The following is a 17,572-nucleotide window of genomic DNA, read 5'->3' as shown; positions in this document are numbered from 1 at the left end:
GAGCTAGCTTATGCAGCGCTATGGCTCCCCCCCCAGGTGGAGATGTTTGTGTTAAAGAATGTGTCTGAAGGAAGGAAAGCAGCCTTAGCAGCAAGTGGCAGAGGCAAAAAAGGGAGAGGAGGAAAGATTCAGAATTAGGAAGGGAGGTGGAGAGGACCTGAGATCCACTTGAGGCCCTCCTTCCACTTTACCCAGTTTTTCCTCTTCCTGCTCCCGTCTCACCTATACCAGCAGCACCTCCCCCTCCTGTTCCTCAACCTCATCAGCTCCAGATTCCCCACCTCTACTTTCACCACCATTTATTCCTCAGGCATTCCTACCTCCTATTTTTACAAGCAACAACACTCTCACTTGAGGAGATTATAATCCCTCCTCCTGATTCTTTCGGACTCCTCAGTTGGGAGCTTGAACAGTTAGTAGAGGACCAGACAAACTTACGCTTAGGTGGAGTAGTGAAGCAGTGCTCACTGAGGGAGTTTCCACTAGGACAGGGGATTGGCTATATTAATGTTCCCCTCAGTGGCTCTGAAGTAAGGAGAAATGGAAAGCAGAAGAAGAGCTGAGCCAGGTCAGACCAACTACTATGAAGCTCTGGGATAAAGAAAATCCCACAGCCCAAAGTGGACCAAGAGGTGAATAGGAATTCCCTCTCTGGTATAACAATGATCCAGTTCCTTAGGAGAATATTACTCGGGACATAAGAACAAATATGCCCCAGAATTGGAACCTGAAATAAGTGCATGAAACCAAAGAAGAGAAAGATGAAACCTCCACTGATTTTGAAAATTCTGGCCTAAATGTGACTACTAGTCCTTGGTCAGATATTAGTGAAAAGCTCCAGAAAATAGATTGGGTGAATGAGCCATTAAATAAACTTTTACAGCAAATCCCAAAGGTGATTGTAAGAGAAAGGATGGAGCAATTTGGAAGGTTTCCAGAAGCCATAGGTTACTTGGAAAAAAAGATTGTCCCAAACAATAGATTTACTCTCTCACAAAGACTGGAGACCAAAGGAATCAAGAGTCTATTCTTTGATAACTCCTACCCAGAGCCCTTGATGGTATTGAAGAAGAGGGAGAATCAGAGAGCAAAGAAAATCTTCCTGATAGATGGTTTATTCCTTATTGTGCTTTCCTTAAGGGTTAAACTTATTAAATGAAACTTACTATGACTGAGGAAGAAGATAGATTTTTAAGTGAGAGAATTTATAGAGAATGAATCTTGCAAGCTGGGATTTAGAGGGAGCAAAGAAGTGTTTGAAATAAAAGGAATGATCAAGTGCTAATGAGACTCAGCTCAGTAACAGGGGGTTGCAAGGGCTCTAGAAATGAAATGACAACACTTCCCCTGCCCCCCTACTCCTTGAAGAGGCAAAGAAAATACCAGGGCAAAGAATTTATGTTAAACTGTTTGTTATCTATCTTTATAAGTCTGTGTTCTGTGCTGTGTACATGCACTGAGGGTTTGGGGGAAAAGATCTTTGTGACTACTGAAGTATATACCCTGACTCTTACTCCTTCATTATTCTGGAAAAATGAAGGAGTTGAAAGACCAGAGAATGTAGTTAAGAAATTAAAGAAGAACACTTCTGTGTGGATTTTGAGTTTCTTAAAGTCTAAGTGAGAAGGAATTTTGCCCTCTGCTTTAGAGAAGGCAGAGACAGGTAAAAAGATCTGTTTGACACTTTTCCTCCTTTCTTCTCTGTTGGCCATGGAAAACAGAAGTGGAAATAATGACAGAAAGGGATGTTTTGATCCCACAATTAGATGGAGTTAATTTTAAGGTTGATGAATGTGGTTTTAGAAAATTATAAATGATTTTGAAATGTACTTATGGAATTGAGTGAAGTGAAATGTACATAAAGTGATTTAGTGTTGTAAATTGTTTCCCAGTTTATAAGATCCAGAAGAGTTTTATTCTGTATTAGTCTAGTAGTGAAAAAACATGCTATTTTTACTGAGATTTAAAATGAACAATGGTTAGAGATTTGAATGTTTGGAATACTTAAATGTTTGTTATTTGAGTAAACTAAAATTGGGAATTGATTGATGTAAATGTAATGGGTAGCCAGTCTGATTGATAGAAAGGCTTTTTGCCTTACAGAAACAGATAAGAAGCAAACTTCTAAATATTTGCTGGCTGTTTACTGAAAAATGAAGGTTAGATGAAGTATAAAGTATAAGTATAAAGTATAAGAAATAAGAATATAAGAATTCAATACCAGCTGTTTGGAAGATGTAATGAGACCTTTGATTCTGTCTAATTTAAATTTTTGTGCTTATAAATGAATATGTGGAAATGTTATGTTAGTATATTTGTTATCGAAGTAAGCATCAAATGAAAATGTAATGAATATCAGGGAAGAGAAAGTTTCAAATTGTAAATTTGGCATGGAACATGTACTAAGAATTTGGAATACTGTTAAACGATTTCTGAATTTGTGACTTGTGATACATGGATTGTAACCAGAATATGTACTTTGGACAAGAATGATTCTACTAAAATGTAAACATATGTTTAGATGTGAATATGAGTTTAAGTACAATGTTAGAATTTGATTCTGTTTATTCCCAAATGATTTATGATTTGTACTGTGAGTTAAATTAATGTTTTAATTTAGTTGGATAAGGCAAATCTGCAAAAGATATCATCTATATTATATATCTGCATGATGCAATGAGCCACTAATATCAGGTAACAGAATACATGGTGAAGTTTAAATTTATATGAATATGAATGGCACCAGCAAGTCGAAGTGAGATAGAGGACTATAGAATTAGCATATGAAAGACATAAGATATTAGAAGACTGTAAATCAGAGTATGGGGGCCTCTTCATGAGGCATGTTACTTGTATTACATATGTATGTCTGTGAATTGTCAGCAGCAAAATGGAAAACTTAATTCTGTTTTAAGCAGAGGTTTGAAGTTAGTGAGAAGAAAATTTTGCTTGTGAATTTGTAAGTTTTTGAAAAGCCAATAGAATGAGTAAATAAGTAAGCAGAAAGGCTTGTTTGGGTTATGGTTATAAATTTTAGGATAATGAACTGGACAACTGAAAAGAATAAGTTTTTTTCTGAATTGTAAGGAATAGGATTTTCCATTTAAGAAAAAAGGCTTCTGGGATCTCAATTGATATTATAAGCTTGAAATCCAGCTTTGGCTGTCTGGTGATTGATCCAGCACTAAAAAGAGAACAAGCTTGGAGGATAAGTGAAAACCCTTGGGAGAAGTTCGGAGAGGCAATTTTAGTCTGAAATTGAGCTAGGACTCTCCTAACTTGGTAAGGCAAATGGGATTTTGATGGTCTGTGAATAAAACAGTTACAGCTTGAGCCAGTGACACCTTTGGCCTGTGGCAGGTGACAATAATGCAGCTTTGTAATTAAAATTGGTGGTGGTGGTGGTGGGGTATTGTATGAACTGAAAATTAAAATTAGTGTATTATTCTCAATGTATTTCTGGCTAGCAGTAGAAACTCCAAGTAGAGGTTAAGTTTAAATCGTTAGCTTAATTAAATACAGCTTTGCTCTCCTTTTACCTTTCTCAATCTTTCACATAAACCTTTTATTGGTACTCTTTTGCATAGGTGGAGAGTACTGAATTGGTTTCTTATAAATTGGGGAATTCATTTGTCTCTTTGGGCATTGCATTTGGGTCTCTGACTTAAGAGCAATGTCCTTATCCACTGCACAAAAAGCAATAAAGCCACATCTGTCTGCATCTTATCCTGGTCACTCTGATTATCTTAGTGATTAAAGGGGGTATATTTTGCTATATCAAGAACCATCAAAATTCCCACTCCAGACAGTAACTACTCAGAAAATAGCTATGAATGACTGGTGGCTAAGTGCTCTGAGACTGTGGACATTTTGTGCTTATTGTTTTTCTTTTCTTTAAGCCCTTACCTTCCATCTTAGAATCAATATTGAGTATTGGTTCCAAGGCAAAAGGGCAGTAAGGGCTAGGCAATGGAGGATAAGTGAATTGCCCCAGAGTCACATAGTTATAAGTGCCCGAGGCCAGATTTGAACCCAGGACCTCCTTTCTCTAGGCCTGGCTCCCAATCCACTGACCCAACAAGCTGCCCCTGTGCTAACTGTTTTTCAGTAGATTGTGGGGTGGTTGTTATTTTTCAGTAGATCATGGGGAGCTTGTTTTTAGTAATTAACTCAGTGCTTAAAAAGACTTAATCATCAGGCTGCCTAAAGTTCAACTTCTTAAAAAACAAAAAAGTTTATAATTTTCTAAAGCAACCTAGTGCCCTGAACTGTTCTTGTTGGTTAGATTATGAATCATGAGAACACAGGGGCTTCAATTTGTTCCAACACAGTATTTATAATATGAAAAAGAACATTTCTAAGGTAAAGAGATATGGGCTCCCTGAACTCCCAACTTTGGAAACATGTTGAAGAAATTTTACCAAGGTCCAGAGCAGCAAGACAGGTATCTGCCTCCTTGAGTACGGAATCCATTTTGTCCATCCTTATCTCAAGATTCTCCCGTTCAGCCTAAGCACAAAATACATATTAATGGATTAGCACAAGTTACAGTGAAAAACTTTATTACAATTTAGGTGATCACTCATAACTATGTGTAAATGATGGCTAGGAAGCACATCTTAGAATGAAAAAATACTTCCTGTTCAGAACTTGGAAAGAATAATAGTTGGAAAGATAACCTATTAGAATGTAAGCTACTTGTAAGTAGGGATTATTTTATTCTATATTGTATCCTTGGCACCTACCACAATGTCTAGTACATTGCAGGTACACAAAAAGTGCTTGTTGACAGACTGATCTATGACCAATGGCATCCAGATGCACATTTACCAGGGTCTTCAAAGCATCATTTCCAAAGGATGGTTCCAACATTGCAATATCTGGATTTTGCTTCTTCTGAGCACACAAAAGGTATATCTTCCGAAATATGGCAGATTTGTAAATCTATTCTGGTTTATTCAGGGGCCAGATATCCTATAACTAAAGGATCACTCTACCAACATAACCTCTCCATATTTCTTCAAACATTTTTTTGCCATTTATGATTAATACCATGAAAAGTAATTGATCACTCTTTCTGTGCCAAAATTACCTTTGCTGATTGTACCAGTTTACTATATAGAGCCACTTTCCCTTGGTGAGCAAAAACTTTAGTCTTCTTGGCAAAACGTGATTTCATTTTGTTCAAATGTACTCCAAATGTCTTCAGCTATAGGAAGGAATAAGGCATTGCATCAAAATAAAAGTCATTTGGGTAGGGTAGATTTGCTCAGCTTTTATAGGTAGGTAACACAACAAAAAATTTCCTTTAGTTATCCAAGTTTGATTCCAATGGCTTCTTCTCTTTTGTATTGAATGTCTTTTCCATTTGTTTGAGTACAGAACTCGGGACTTTTGAGTTTTACTCTCAGATTAAAATCCACATCAAACTACTGAACATAAGCCTGAGTAGTCTTAATTAGTAAGGATATCCAATTAACAAAATAGTCAAGTTTTAAATGGTTTGCTTATTATTTAGATATCCAAAGTCTAGCTGTGCCCTAAATTTTTCCTTGGCCAAATCTTCTGAGATATTAAAGGGGGAAAACTTTATTACAAGTAAACTTTACATCACATTTACAAAATTTTTAAAAAGACTTATTTGAATTAAATTCTATTAAGAGCAGATTCAGAAAGAAAAAATTTATCAGTTATGTATTTGTGAGTTATTTATTTCTTAACACTGGGAATCAATTCATACATTTTCACCATCCAGAATAAAAGTACCTCTTCATCAGAGCAGTCCTTCATTACTTCCCACAGGCTTCTATTCACATCCACCAGTAGTTTATCTTGGTTCAATGCACGAAGCTTTAATCTAAAGCAATGAAAAAGAGTATGAGAATAAGGTGACAGAAGAGCACAAAACGAGCTATTACATTTATTTTTTAAAACCAAGTATATCCAAATATGTCAAGAAACAAAATAAATAACTTCTTCCTTTGTCTTTTAACCAATACTATCAAACAGCTCTGAGCTCTGCTTGACAAAATGAGTGTGAAAACCATCCTTGGACAATGGCCTTCCTTGGTTAAATATTCCTCAAAACTTGCAAATGGCAGTAGAATGTGATAAATGTAAAAATGTCCTTTTCAAAAATAATTTATTTTGCATCCCAACCTGGAAATGTGCCTATGTGATCTTTGGAATCTAGCCATTTCATTACTACTCTTTCCCAAGGCTATTGTGAATATTATATTCAGAATGCATACCCAAGGCCCTTTCCTCTATGCCTCAATGTCAGCTGCTAAAAACAGCAGAGTAAGATTAATTGTCATCACAAGGATCCAGGCCTTTGACAAATAAAAATGAATTTTTGTCAGAGGCAGCAGGGAATATAGTACATATCTGTGCCATGGACAAAATTCAGAAATGAAACCCTATTAAGATCTACCTACTCATTTTAGACAAATCCTAATGCTGTCACAAGCAAAATAACAAGTTTAAGCAGATTATGTAAATATACCCAGACAAATCAATAAGTACCCACTCAGATTCAGGCAGATGTGGAAAAAAATTATTAGGGAATACTCTGTGTTTTAGATGTGCCTAATCACTAGATTTTCCTATAGCATTTGTGCATATAAAGTATCAGGTAAAAGATTGATATATACTTCAATGTCCTAAAAGGAACACTATTTCTGCATGTAAAATTAGGCCCAAACAGTAGAAGCATGAATCTAACTTCTGGTCCCATATATGTATTAAGAATATCTCATATTTTAGTTATATATATATAAATCACATCCCCTTACTAGAATTCTAGTCATGTTGGGCCAGGGGCTATGTTTTTTTGTCTCTATGTCCCTCAGAGTTAGTAAAGTGCCTTATGTAAAGTAGGTTCTTAATAAATATTTGATGAAGTAAATTTAATTTCCACAGTGGCTATCACAGGATTCAGCACATGGGCAAGTCCTTGACAGAAAGGACTGCCTTTCCTCTGAGATTATCTCCAATTTATCTTATAAATATCTTGTCTGTACATAATTATTTGTATGCAGTCTAACACATTAGACTGTGAACTCTTTGAAAGTGGAGCCTTCTACTGCCTTCTTTGTTTCTCCAGCTACTGAATAGATGTTTAAATAAATGTTTGGTAGCTGGTTGGCTGGAATGTCTTTAAGTTCTCCCAAATTGAACTTTAACATGAAACTTAAGTTAATGATACGCTCTATGTTATAAACTATGTTTTCTTATACAAATCTAAAAATGGAGGACCTGTTCAAAGGTCATTTTTGTACCATGCCACTAATTAGAAACGGTGATTTACACAGATCATAACTTTAATTCTACTACAGCTAAGAAAGTAAATAATGTGTTCTTACTCTTCAATCTTTTCATGGAGAGCCTGGCAATCTTCTTTATAAATCTGTATTTGGGGCCGGTAAACATATTGGTTTAACATCAAGTCTTTTGGTGTGGATGACACATTGGTAGCAAACTAAATGAAAAACAAAACAAAACAAAAAAGTAAGTTCTATAGCATTTGAGAAATGTGGCCAAATTGTGGCCAAATTTCATGTTCAGGAACTAAGTTCCCAAATTCTTATTTTTGAGTAATTATATGGGGGGGGGGGGATCCTAATATACTTCATTTAACAAGGTAAAAAAGCTATTCAAAATTTTAAAATTCCAAGATAATAGAGAAGAAGTATTAGGAAAAGTCTAGCTCTTCCCATATACTTTCTTAACAAAGATCTAGAAAATGCAACAGATTGAATTTTAATTGGGAAAGTCAAGGGAAAAGCCACAGTAACTTTTCCAGCCTAGAGCTGCATAGGGAGATGGAAGAGAAATCTGTGCAAGCTGGGGAGGGGGTCTGACTACGAAGGAGCATACATAGCCGTGGTGTTGGCATACGGGAACATTCTTGAGCCTATAGACTGAGAGACGGCCAAGACAGGGCACCAGAAAGAGATCATAGGGAATCCCTGACCAAGCACTGGGTACAAGTACAGATGCCATTTGGCAGCTCGGTGACCTACACCAAGTGCTAGCTCACAGATTCAAGGGTGGAAAGAAGTAGTTGTGAAAATTGGCCTTAGATGTGTATTAAGAACAGGGTGGCTCTGATCCCAGGAGCAAAGCACAATACCACATACCAAAAGGGAACTGGCAGTTCAGACACTCTGAACCTGGAGGGCCTATCAGCAGCTCAATAATTGCTGAGTCCAGTAGCAGAATGCTGAAAATTTCAACAAAAAGTAAGATGAGACCCAAACCTAGGCCAGAAACTTGCAGAATATAGATGAAGGGGGCAGTAAACAGACCTTTCCGCTGATTAAAGCCCTTTGGGATTGCTGAAAGTTTGCAGACTTCCAGCTGGAGCTATGAAAATAGTAAAAGCACATAAGAGGACAGAAGTTCAGGCCAGACTCATGGATGTGAATATGTGTAGAGTATGTTCTCTGCCATCAGGTATGGAAAGTCCTGCCTTAACATAAATTCCAAAGTCAAGAAGTAGGTTGGAAGAATGAGCAAATAAGCAAACAAAAAAAGAATCGACTATAAAGAGCTTTATGGTGACAGGAAAGTGCAAGATACAAATACAGAGGAAGAGAATCAGTCATAAACAAAGCCTAAAATAAAAATGCAGCTTGGACACAAGTCCAAAAAGAATTCCTAAAAGAGTTAATTAAAGAAGGAGCTAAAAAATGATTTTAAAAACCAAATGAGAGCAGTCGAGGAAAGAATGGGAAAAGAGGTAAAAGCTAGGGAAGAGGGGCAGCGAGGTGGCTCAGTGGATTGAGAGCCAGGTCTAGAGATGAGAGGTCTTGGGTTTAAATCTGGATCTAGACACATCCCAGGGACCCTGGGCAAGTCACTTAATTCCCACTGCCTAGCCCTTATTATTCTTCTGTCTTAAAACCAATATATAGTACTCATTCCAAGGCAGGAGGAAGAGTTTTGTTTTTATTTTTTGTTTTTTAAATTAGGGAAGAAAGATAAGGAAAGAGAATAAGTAGCTTGGAGAAAGAGGTACAAAATCTTGAAAACTGGCCAAACGGAAGCTAATGACTCCATGAGATAATAAGAAATAATAATACAAAGTCAAAATACTGAAAAAAAAAGTGGAATAGTTCAAATAAATAATGGACAAAGAAAAGAGAAAATATAATAATTAGTGGACTATCTGAAGTCATAGGGGGAAAAGGATCTAAACATTATATTTAAAAAATATATACCTTCTTATATGGGGAAACAGTACATACAGCCCCTCAAAATTTTTTCATCACCAGGGGTCACAGAGGAGGTCTAATTTGACACAGGGTCTTAGGTGTGATTCACTTGTATTTGAGTAATCTCAAAATAAGACTGACATGAGGAAGCTGAATGTATTTAGAGAAGAGAAAGGAAGAATGTGAAAAATTATCTTACATAAAAATGGTTCACAAAAAGGAGTTCACAAAAAGGCCTCAATTCTAAAATAGTTTCCTACTACCCCACCAAAGCATTTATCTGAATTACTAAGGGATACAAAAATCGATTTGTGTCTAATCTCTGCATACTCTTTAATGTGCTTAATAAAACAAGGAAAAATGCTAAAAGAAGATAAGCATTCTGAATAACACACAAAATTGGTAATCAAGCCTTTAATAATAAAAAATTGTCTATATCTTTATTTTTAAAGTCTAGGTCTCTCTGTGTCTTCTAGGCTAGACATGCAGAGACCACGACAGTCTTAATCCCCCACTTCTGCTCAGTACAAGATCTTTGACCTGCTCCATTTTCAAACTGGTCTGATCTGTCTTATTTTAGGCAACTTGGTGGCACCCTACCTACCAGGGGCTCACCATACTGATGCTTAACTTAAGAGTCATAAAAACAGTACAGCCACCAGCAGCTTATAACACAAGAATTCACATCAAGCAGCCTCAGCTTCTCTGGTAGTAGAGATTAAAAACATGGGTCTCCGTGCTTGATCATATAAAAATTTAAAATATGTATGTGTGTGTGTATATATATATATATATATATATATATATATTCGTGTGTGTATCTTTCTTAAAGTCAGAATTATGAATAAAATCACATCATTATTAAAACTCTGAGTGAAAATTGAATTTCTATACTACTTCAAAAGAGGAGGCTTCATTTTCCATTTTCTTGCTTCTCAAAGTCCAAGTTTTATCATTTTACTTAAAGGAGATGTAACCACTACTGGACACACCAAAAAAAGTCAAAGGCAGAGGAAACAGACCCACTATGTACAAAATAGTTACAGAAGCACTCTGTTATATCAGAGAATTAAAAGCAAAGCAGGTGCTCACCCAATGGGTAACAGCTGAATAAGTTATGGTATATGAATGTAATACTACATTGAAAGAAAGAAGAAACATGATGAAATCAGAGAAACCTAGGAAGATTTGTATGAACTGATAGTATGAAATGAGCAGAATCCAGAGAAAAACTTAGACAAGAACCATAATAATCTAATGGAAAAACAATTCTAAAAGACTATAGAAACTTGTTAGTGTAGTAGGTTATAATGCTAACACATGGGGCCCACTTATTGGCAGAAAGGTGAAAGTCCTGAAGTGCAGAATGAGATATATGAACAAAACAAAAATTTATTACTATCTTGAAAAACTCTGTACATTCACAGAAATTCAGTTTCATTCAATTAATGTTGTATTCTTCTTTGTATACATAAATGTTTTTATTTGCTGATGGCTGGTGAATAAGTTCATAATAAAAAAAAAATAAAAATAATACTGTGTATTGGTTCTAAGGCAGAAGAGCAGTAAGGGATAAGCAACTGGGGTTAAGTAACTTGCCCAGGGTCACACAGGTAGGAAGTGTCTGAGGCCAGATTTCAACCTATGATTTCCTATCTCTAGGCCTGTCTCTCAATCTACTGAGCTACCCAGCTGCCCCCTTTTTTGTTTTTTTTTTCCATAAAGAAAAAAAAATTTACCTCTTAGTAAAGTCTGGCCAACAAAAATCATAAGAGATTGAAGAGATCTTAAAAATAATTTATTCCACAGATGCAGATCAAAGCATACTATTTTCCACATTTGTTTATTTATAGTTTTATTTTGGGATTTTGCTTTTATATGAGTAATCTCTTACAACAATGACCAATGTAGAATTATTTTTTGCATGATAATACATGTATAACCTAGATCAAACTTGCTTGCCACCTCTGAGGGGGCAGGGAGGGGAGAGAAGGGTGGGACAAATCTGAATCTTATAATTTCTGAAAATATATGTTGAAAATAGTTATTACATATAATTTAGAAAATAAATTATCTTTGAGCAAATACAATAATTTACTCCGATTATCTCAATTTAAAGATAAAGAAATTGAAGACCAAGATAGACCAAATGATTCATTCAAGGTCACACAAATAGTAAAAAAAATCAAAGACAAGTTTTGAATCCTAGTAGTCTTACTTTAAAAGTAGTGAGCTTTCTGCCCCCTACTAGACTACACTTCAAAAAAAAATTCTCAATGTCTGTACTGGCACTACAAGATAATAAAACAAAATTTAAACTAAGGTAAAGTATATATATATACATATATATATACATACACACACACACACACACACACACACACACACACACACACACACACCATAAAGAGATTTCAACTTACATTGGCTGGAAGAGTGCTATGTCGAGGTTTTTGAATTAGAATATGGACCTGCAGAAGTGTAAAGAACTCTCTTACTGTGATCCTACCATCATGGAGTTTCTGAGGAAGAAAAGGAAATAGTATATTACCATTTGAAATGTTCTCTTCAAATTACTATCACCTCAGATTTATTTAAGTTTTCTTCCAAAGAGATAAAAACACTTCATCCATTTTTATTAAGCTAGATAATATATATGTAAGCTATCCAGAAAATATCTCTCATTTCCCCAGGGCATATAGTAAATGAACAAATATTATTAAAAGAATTTCAGAGCAGAAAAGGGAACTGAAGGTTGTACGACCTTCTCAAGACTACACAGATGATTAGTAGTAAAACTAAGACTAGAACCCAGGTCCTAGGACACTTAGTTTATTACTCTTTCTGTTATAATATGCAAATACCCCCAGACAGCAAAAAAAAATTATAAAGCATTCTGTAAAGTATTTTGAATTATGCTAAAAATCAACTAAAATTACATCCTTTGGTCCAAAGATTGTATTGCTAATCATAATCAAGTAGAACAAGAAAAAAAAAAGGTTGACTACACACCAAAATATTCATAGGAACATTTTTTTGCAGTGGTGAAAAGCTAGAAACAAAATTATGCCCATCAATGGGAGAAGGTTAAACAAATTTCTCTGTGTGAATGTAATATTTTTACTGCACCAGAAGAAATTAATATAAAGAATATAGAGAAGCATGGGAAAATTTAAATGAACTAGTCCAAAATAAAATGAGAACTAGTAAAAAATGTATGTAACTATGATATAGAAATAATAACAATAAAACCACAAAATGAACAGTGTAATCTTAGTAACTAAGAAGTTTGGCCCCAGAAAAGTATAAAGAAAATATACTTTCTTCTGTCATTTGTAGAGTTGGGGAATTGAGTGTGAATATTTAGAATTATCAACAGAATCAGGTGGTGGGGCTATTTGGCTCTACTGAGATATTTCTTTTCCTTTTATTCTTTGTTACAATGGATGGTTTAGTGGTTAAAGGAAGGCTATATTTGGAAATAAAGTTGTAAATATAAACAATCATAAATGTAATTACAAAAGAAGAAAGATTTTCAAAAGGGCTATTATTAAACAAGAAAAGAACTGAAAAAATAGTGTGGATATTCTGATAGTTTTTGCCATACTCCATGCGTGCATTAAGCTGTGCCATCTAATTGACATTAAAGGGAAAATATGGAAAGTCATTGGATTAGCTAAAAAATATTCAGGTCTTTCAAATGCTATTTAACACACCTCCTTTAGGCTCTCTTCACAATTGTGGTCCATGAGAAATTGTGATTCCATCTGACTGCTCTGCTGTACTAGGAATAAAAAGAGAAGTTAAGTGATAAATAAATCAGAAAGAACTTCAATGGCAAACTCTGATTTAGCTCTCAAACTCAATTGTCAGAGCACTCTTTTAAAAAATCATTTATTACCAATTACATGTTATAACAAATTTCCACACAAGTTTTCCAAAGTTAAGTGATCAAACTTATCTCCCTTAGTCCATTTCCTTCCTCCTTTTGGTGCTGGCAGGCAATTCAATCTGGGCTATACATGTATTATCATATAAAACATTTCCATATTGTTTATTTTTGTGAGTAATCTTATAAAACCAAAACCCCCAAACATAAACCCAAGTAAACAATTGAAAAATTGCATGCTTTTATCTGCATTCTGATTCCAACAGTTCTTTCTCTGACTCCAGCAGAAGATGGAGAGCATTCTTTGTACTAAGTCCCTCAGAATTGTCCTGTATAACAATTGATCATTCCACAATATTGCTTGTTATGGTGTACAATCTTTTCAGCAAACACTCTTTTTCAATAATCCAAAAACAACTCTACACAAGGATATCACTAGAAGGTCAATATAAAAATCAGACTGATTATATTTTATTATATATATGCAGTCAAGAAGAGAAAGATTCTAAATAAGTGATTCTCAACCTTTATAATGCCGTGACCCCGCAATACAGTTCCTCATATTGCAGTGACCCCAAACCAAAAAATTATTTTGGTGGCTACTTCAAAACTGTAATTTTGCAACAGTTATGATTTGGAATGTAAATACCTGATATGCATTATGTATTCTCATTGCTACAAATTGAGAGGTTGAGAACCACTGTTCTAAATAATCAGTTAATACAAGGTCTAGAGCTGTCGCTTAGATCATGAGCTTCTTATTGCAAAATTCAGGCAATCAGATCATATAGATATGGCCTAAATAACATTCCTTATGAATATGAAGTGGAGTGATAAATAGATTTAAGGGATTAGATCTGTAGAGAGCCTGAAGAACCATGGATAGAGATTTGCAATATTATATAAATGGCAGCAACAAAAAATATCTCAAATTAAAAGAAGAGCAAGAAAGCAAAATGGCTATCTGATGAGGCTTTACAAATAGCTGAGATAAGGAGGAGAGCAAAAGGTGAAGGAGAAAGGGAAGAAGATACCCAACTGAATGCCACTTTCCAGGGAATAGCAAGGAGAGTTAAGGTTTTCTTAAATGAGAAAAAAACAAGAGGATCTTTTCAAGAGATATCAGGGGAATGGTTTTATGTAAAAATGGGCATAATAACAAACAAATATGGTAGGAACTTAACAGAAGTAGAGATTAAGAAAAGGTGGCAAGAATATACAGAAGAACTGTATAAGAAAAATACTAACATCACTGATAACCATGATGATGTGATTTCTGATCTAGAGCCAGACTTTCTAGAGAATAAAGTGGACCATAGGAAGCATTGCTAACAATGAGGCTAGTGGAGGTGACAGAATTCCAGTTGAACTATTTTAAAAACCTAAAAGATGATGCCGTTAAAATGCTACACTCAATATGCCTTCAAATTTGTAAAATTCAGTATTGGCCAGTGGAATGGAAAAGATTAGTTTATGTCCCAATCTTTTAAAAGGGCAATTCAAAGAATATTCAAATTATCAAATAATTGTGCTCATTTCAGACACCATCAAGGTTATGCTTAAGATTCTGTAAACTAGTTTTGAATAATATATGAACCAAGACATACCAGGAAAGCAGGCTGGTTTTCAAGGAAGCAAAGGAAGTAGAGACCAAACTACCAACATTTCCTGGATTAAGAAGAAAACAAGGGAGTTCCAGAAAAATATCTTCTGTTTCACTAACTACACTAAAGCCTCTCACTTTACAAAATGTGGCAAACCCTCAAAAGAGATGAGTACCAGATTATCTTACTTGTCTCCTAAGACAACTAACTGGTTTAAGACTGGCAAAGAAGACAAGGCTGTATATTGTCATCTTAATTATTTAACTTATATGCAGAGTACATCATGTGAAATGCCAGGTTGGATGAATCAAAAATTCAGTTAAATGAATTAAAAGTTATTGGGAGAAATATCAACAATTTCATAGGTGTAGATGATACCACTTTGATGGCAGAAAGTGAAGAATTAAGAAATCTCTTAACAAGAGTAAAAAAGGAGAGCATAATAGATAGCTTAAAGCCCACAAAGGTTCATATAGTCAAAGAGATGAGTTTTCCAATAGTGGTATATGGCTGTGAAAGTTGACAGCTATAGAATCAACACTTTTGAATTGTGCTGGAGAAGATTTTTGAGAATCCTAGACCATGATGCTGGGGAAGATTAAAGGCAAAGGAGAAGGGGAAAGCAAGGGATGAAATGGATAGTGTAATGGAAGCAATGAACATGAGCTTGGATAGATTATGGGAGACAGTGGAGGATAGAAGGGCCTGGCATATTAGGGTTCATGAAGCTGCTAGGAGTTGGACGTGACTGAAAGACTAAACAGCAACAATAAAATACACAGTGGGTGGAATTGTGAACTGATCTAACTGGAGAGTAATTTGGAAATCTGCCCAAAGAGTTATAAAACGGCATATATACTCTTTGACCCAGCAATACCAATATTAGGTCTGTTTCCCAAGATGATCAGGGGAAAAGGAAAAATACCCTATATGTTCTAAAATATTTATAGTAGCTCTCTTTTGTGGTGAAAAAGAATTAGAAATTGACAGGAGGCTCATTAATTGGGGAATGGTTAACTAAGTGGTGGTATATGATTGTGATGGAACAATTATGTTGTAAGAAATGATGAGGGTTGGTTTTGAAAACGCATGCAAAGACTTGCATGAAATAATGCAGAGTGAAATGAGCAGAACCAAGAGAATGTTGTATACAGTTGACAGCAATCTTGTTTGAAGAATAACTGTGGATGACTAAGCTATTCAGAATACAGTTGTTCAAATCGACTACAAAGGACTTCTGAAGGAAAATTCTATCTACTTCCAGATAGAATTGATATACAAAAGTGTGAATTGTATGACCACGTATATATATAAAGTATTGGCCTTTCTTATTGTGGGCCTGAGAGGCAGACAACTAGGAATTAAAAATGTAATCGAATACATGCTATTGAGATCTTACTGCTGTAATTTATGGATGTCCCATCAGCCTTGATAGAATCTGAGGAGCTGGAACAACTAGATGGGGTCCTGTTGAGATTTTTCGTCAATGGATCACAAGAATTTTTATCCACATACTCTTCTATAGGGTGATCAAATGCCTGAAATGATTAAGAAAAAAACAAATTTAATGAAACAAGGTATGCTTTCTTTTATTAAAAAAAAAGTATTTGTATCTTTTTGTTTTTACACTGCCTAGATTTAAAAAAAAACACCAAACCTTTACCTTCCATCCTAGAATCAATGTAAGTATTGGTTCTAAGACAGAAGAGAAGGGCTAGGCAATGGGGGTTAAGTGACTTGTCCAGGGTCACATAGCTAGGAAGTATCTGAGATCATATTTAAACCCAAGACCTTCTATCTTAGGCCTAATTCTCTATCTACTAAACCACCCAGCGGTCACTGAACCACCTAGCTGTCCCTATTACCTAGATTTTTGCATTGCTTAGATCTTCCCCATATTCCTCTCCCTCCTCTTGTCCCAGAGTTATCCCATAAGGCTGTGTTGGCAAGGCCATGGAAGTGTTGTAGGGGACTGCTCTGTTTCCCCTCTCCAAAGTGCCTAAGGACATTTTTCACATGCCCCGCCCCTCTGTCCAGTATCCAAATGCAAGCATTTCCTTCCTTCACTGTCTGGGGTAATGTGGAAGGACTCATAGGCAGCTTGAAAGTAGTTTGGGCACATGATTTCAAAAATGTTCACCAACATTGCCATAAGGTATACTTTTGATGAAGATTTGCTTGCTAAGTATAAGAAGCATTATCACTTACTATACACCCATTTCTTATTTCTGGGATACCCCAATAACCCAGAAAACATGCCATGAATTTAGGCCTTTCATTTTGAATTTCTCTAGAAATAATTTTGCTTCCAAACATTAATCTGGGCCATCTAATTAGTCTTTCAACAGGATTAACAGAAAGTGATTATTTCTAGGCTTAGCCAACTTAATAAAGTATTTCTGGCTAGAAAGCAAACAAATCACAAGATCCCAAAGTGAGTATTTTTTATTTTGTGATTTCTGACTTCTCCATAAGTACATATTTTAGGAAAAGATTCCTTACTGGTTTTTAAATTAATTTTTAATTAAGATAACATTTATGAAGCCCCTACTATAGTCAGAGAACTAGTCCAGGTGTTAGAGGAAGATACCAAGGATATGGAAGATATAGGCTCTATTCTTCATGGATCTTTTGGTCTGATGGGGTGGGGGTTAGGGAGTGTCAGAATTCACAGTAATGACACAAACACAATTATAATATAGAATAATACCAAAATGAAAGATATGAAGTGCTACCTGACATTGAATTATAGAGACTTAGATTAGAAATCATTTTAGTGACCATATATCAACATTTAAGCATTTCATTTTATAGGTGTGAAAATTTGAAGCACAGGAATGTTAAGTACAGTAACATACATG

General features: G+C 35.3%; 1 protein-coding gene across 6 annotated transcripts in view; it reads right to left on the bottom strand.

Moving 5' to 3' along the window:
• The window catches only part of KNL1 (kinetochore scaffold 1), a 113,257-nt gene that overhangs the window by 20,215 nt on the left and 75,470 nt on the right, over positions 1-17,572 (bottom strand). For all 6 annotated transcript variants that reach the window (XM_007480052.3, XM_007480055.3, XM_016427801.2 and 3 more), the window contains 7 exons: positions 16,111-16,249; positions 12,935-13,002; positions 11,642-11,740; positions 7,365-7,480; positions 5,767-5,857; positions 5,093-5,209; positions 4,422-4,509 (listed from right to left, as the gene is read on the bottom strand). In XM_007480052.3, the coding sequence (XP_007480114.2) occupies positions 4,422-4,509; positions 5,093-5,209; positions 5,767-5,857; positions 7,365-7,480; positions 11,642-11,740; positions 12,935-13,002; positions 16,111-16,249 (718 nt within the window). The remainder of the gene's footprint in view (positions 1-4,421; positions 4,510-5,092; positions 5,210-5,766; positions 5,858-7,364; positions 7,481-11,641; positions 11,741-12,934; positions 13,003-16,110; positions 16,250-17,572) is intronic.

This window comes from Monodelphis domestica, chromosome 1, assembly GCF_027887165.1.
Source record: "Monodelphis domestica isolate mMonDom1 chromosome 1, mMonDom1.pri, whole genome shotgun sequence".
Classification (NCBI taxonomy): Eukaryota; Metazoa; Chordata; class Mammalia; order Didelphimorphia; family Didelphidae; genus Monodelphis; species Monodelphis domestica.
Note: the sequence above shows the minus strand (reverse complement) of the source record. Positions and strands in the feature narration are given on the sequence as shown.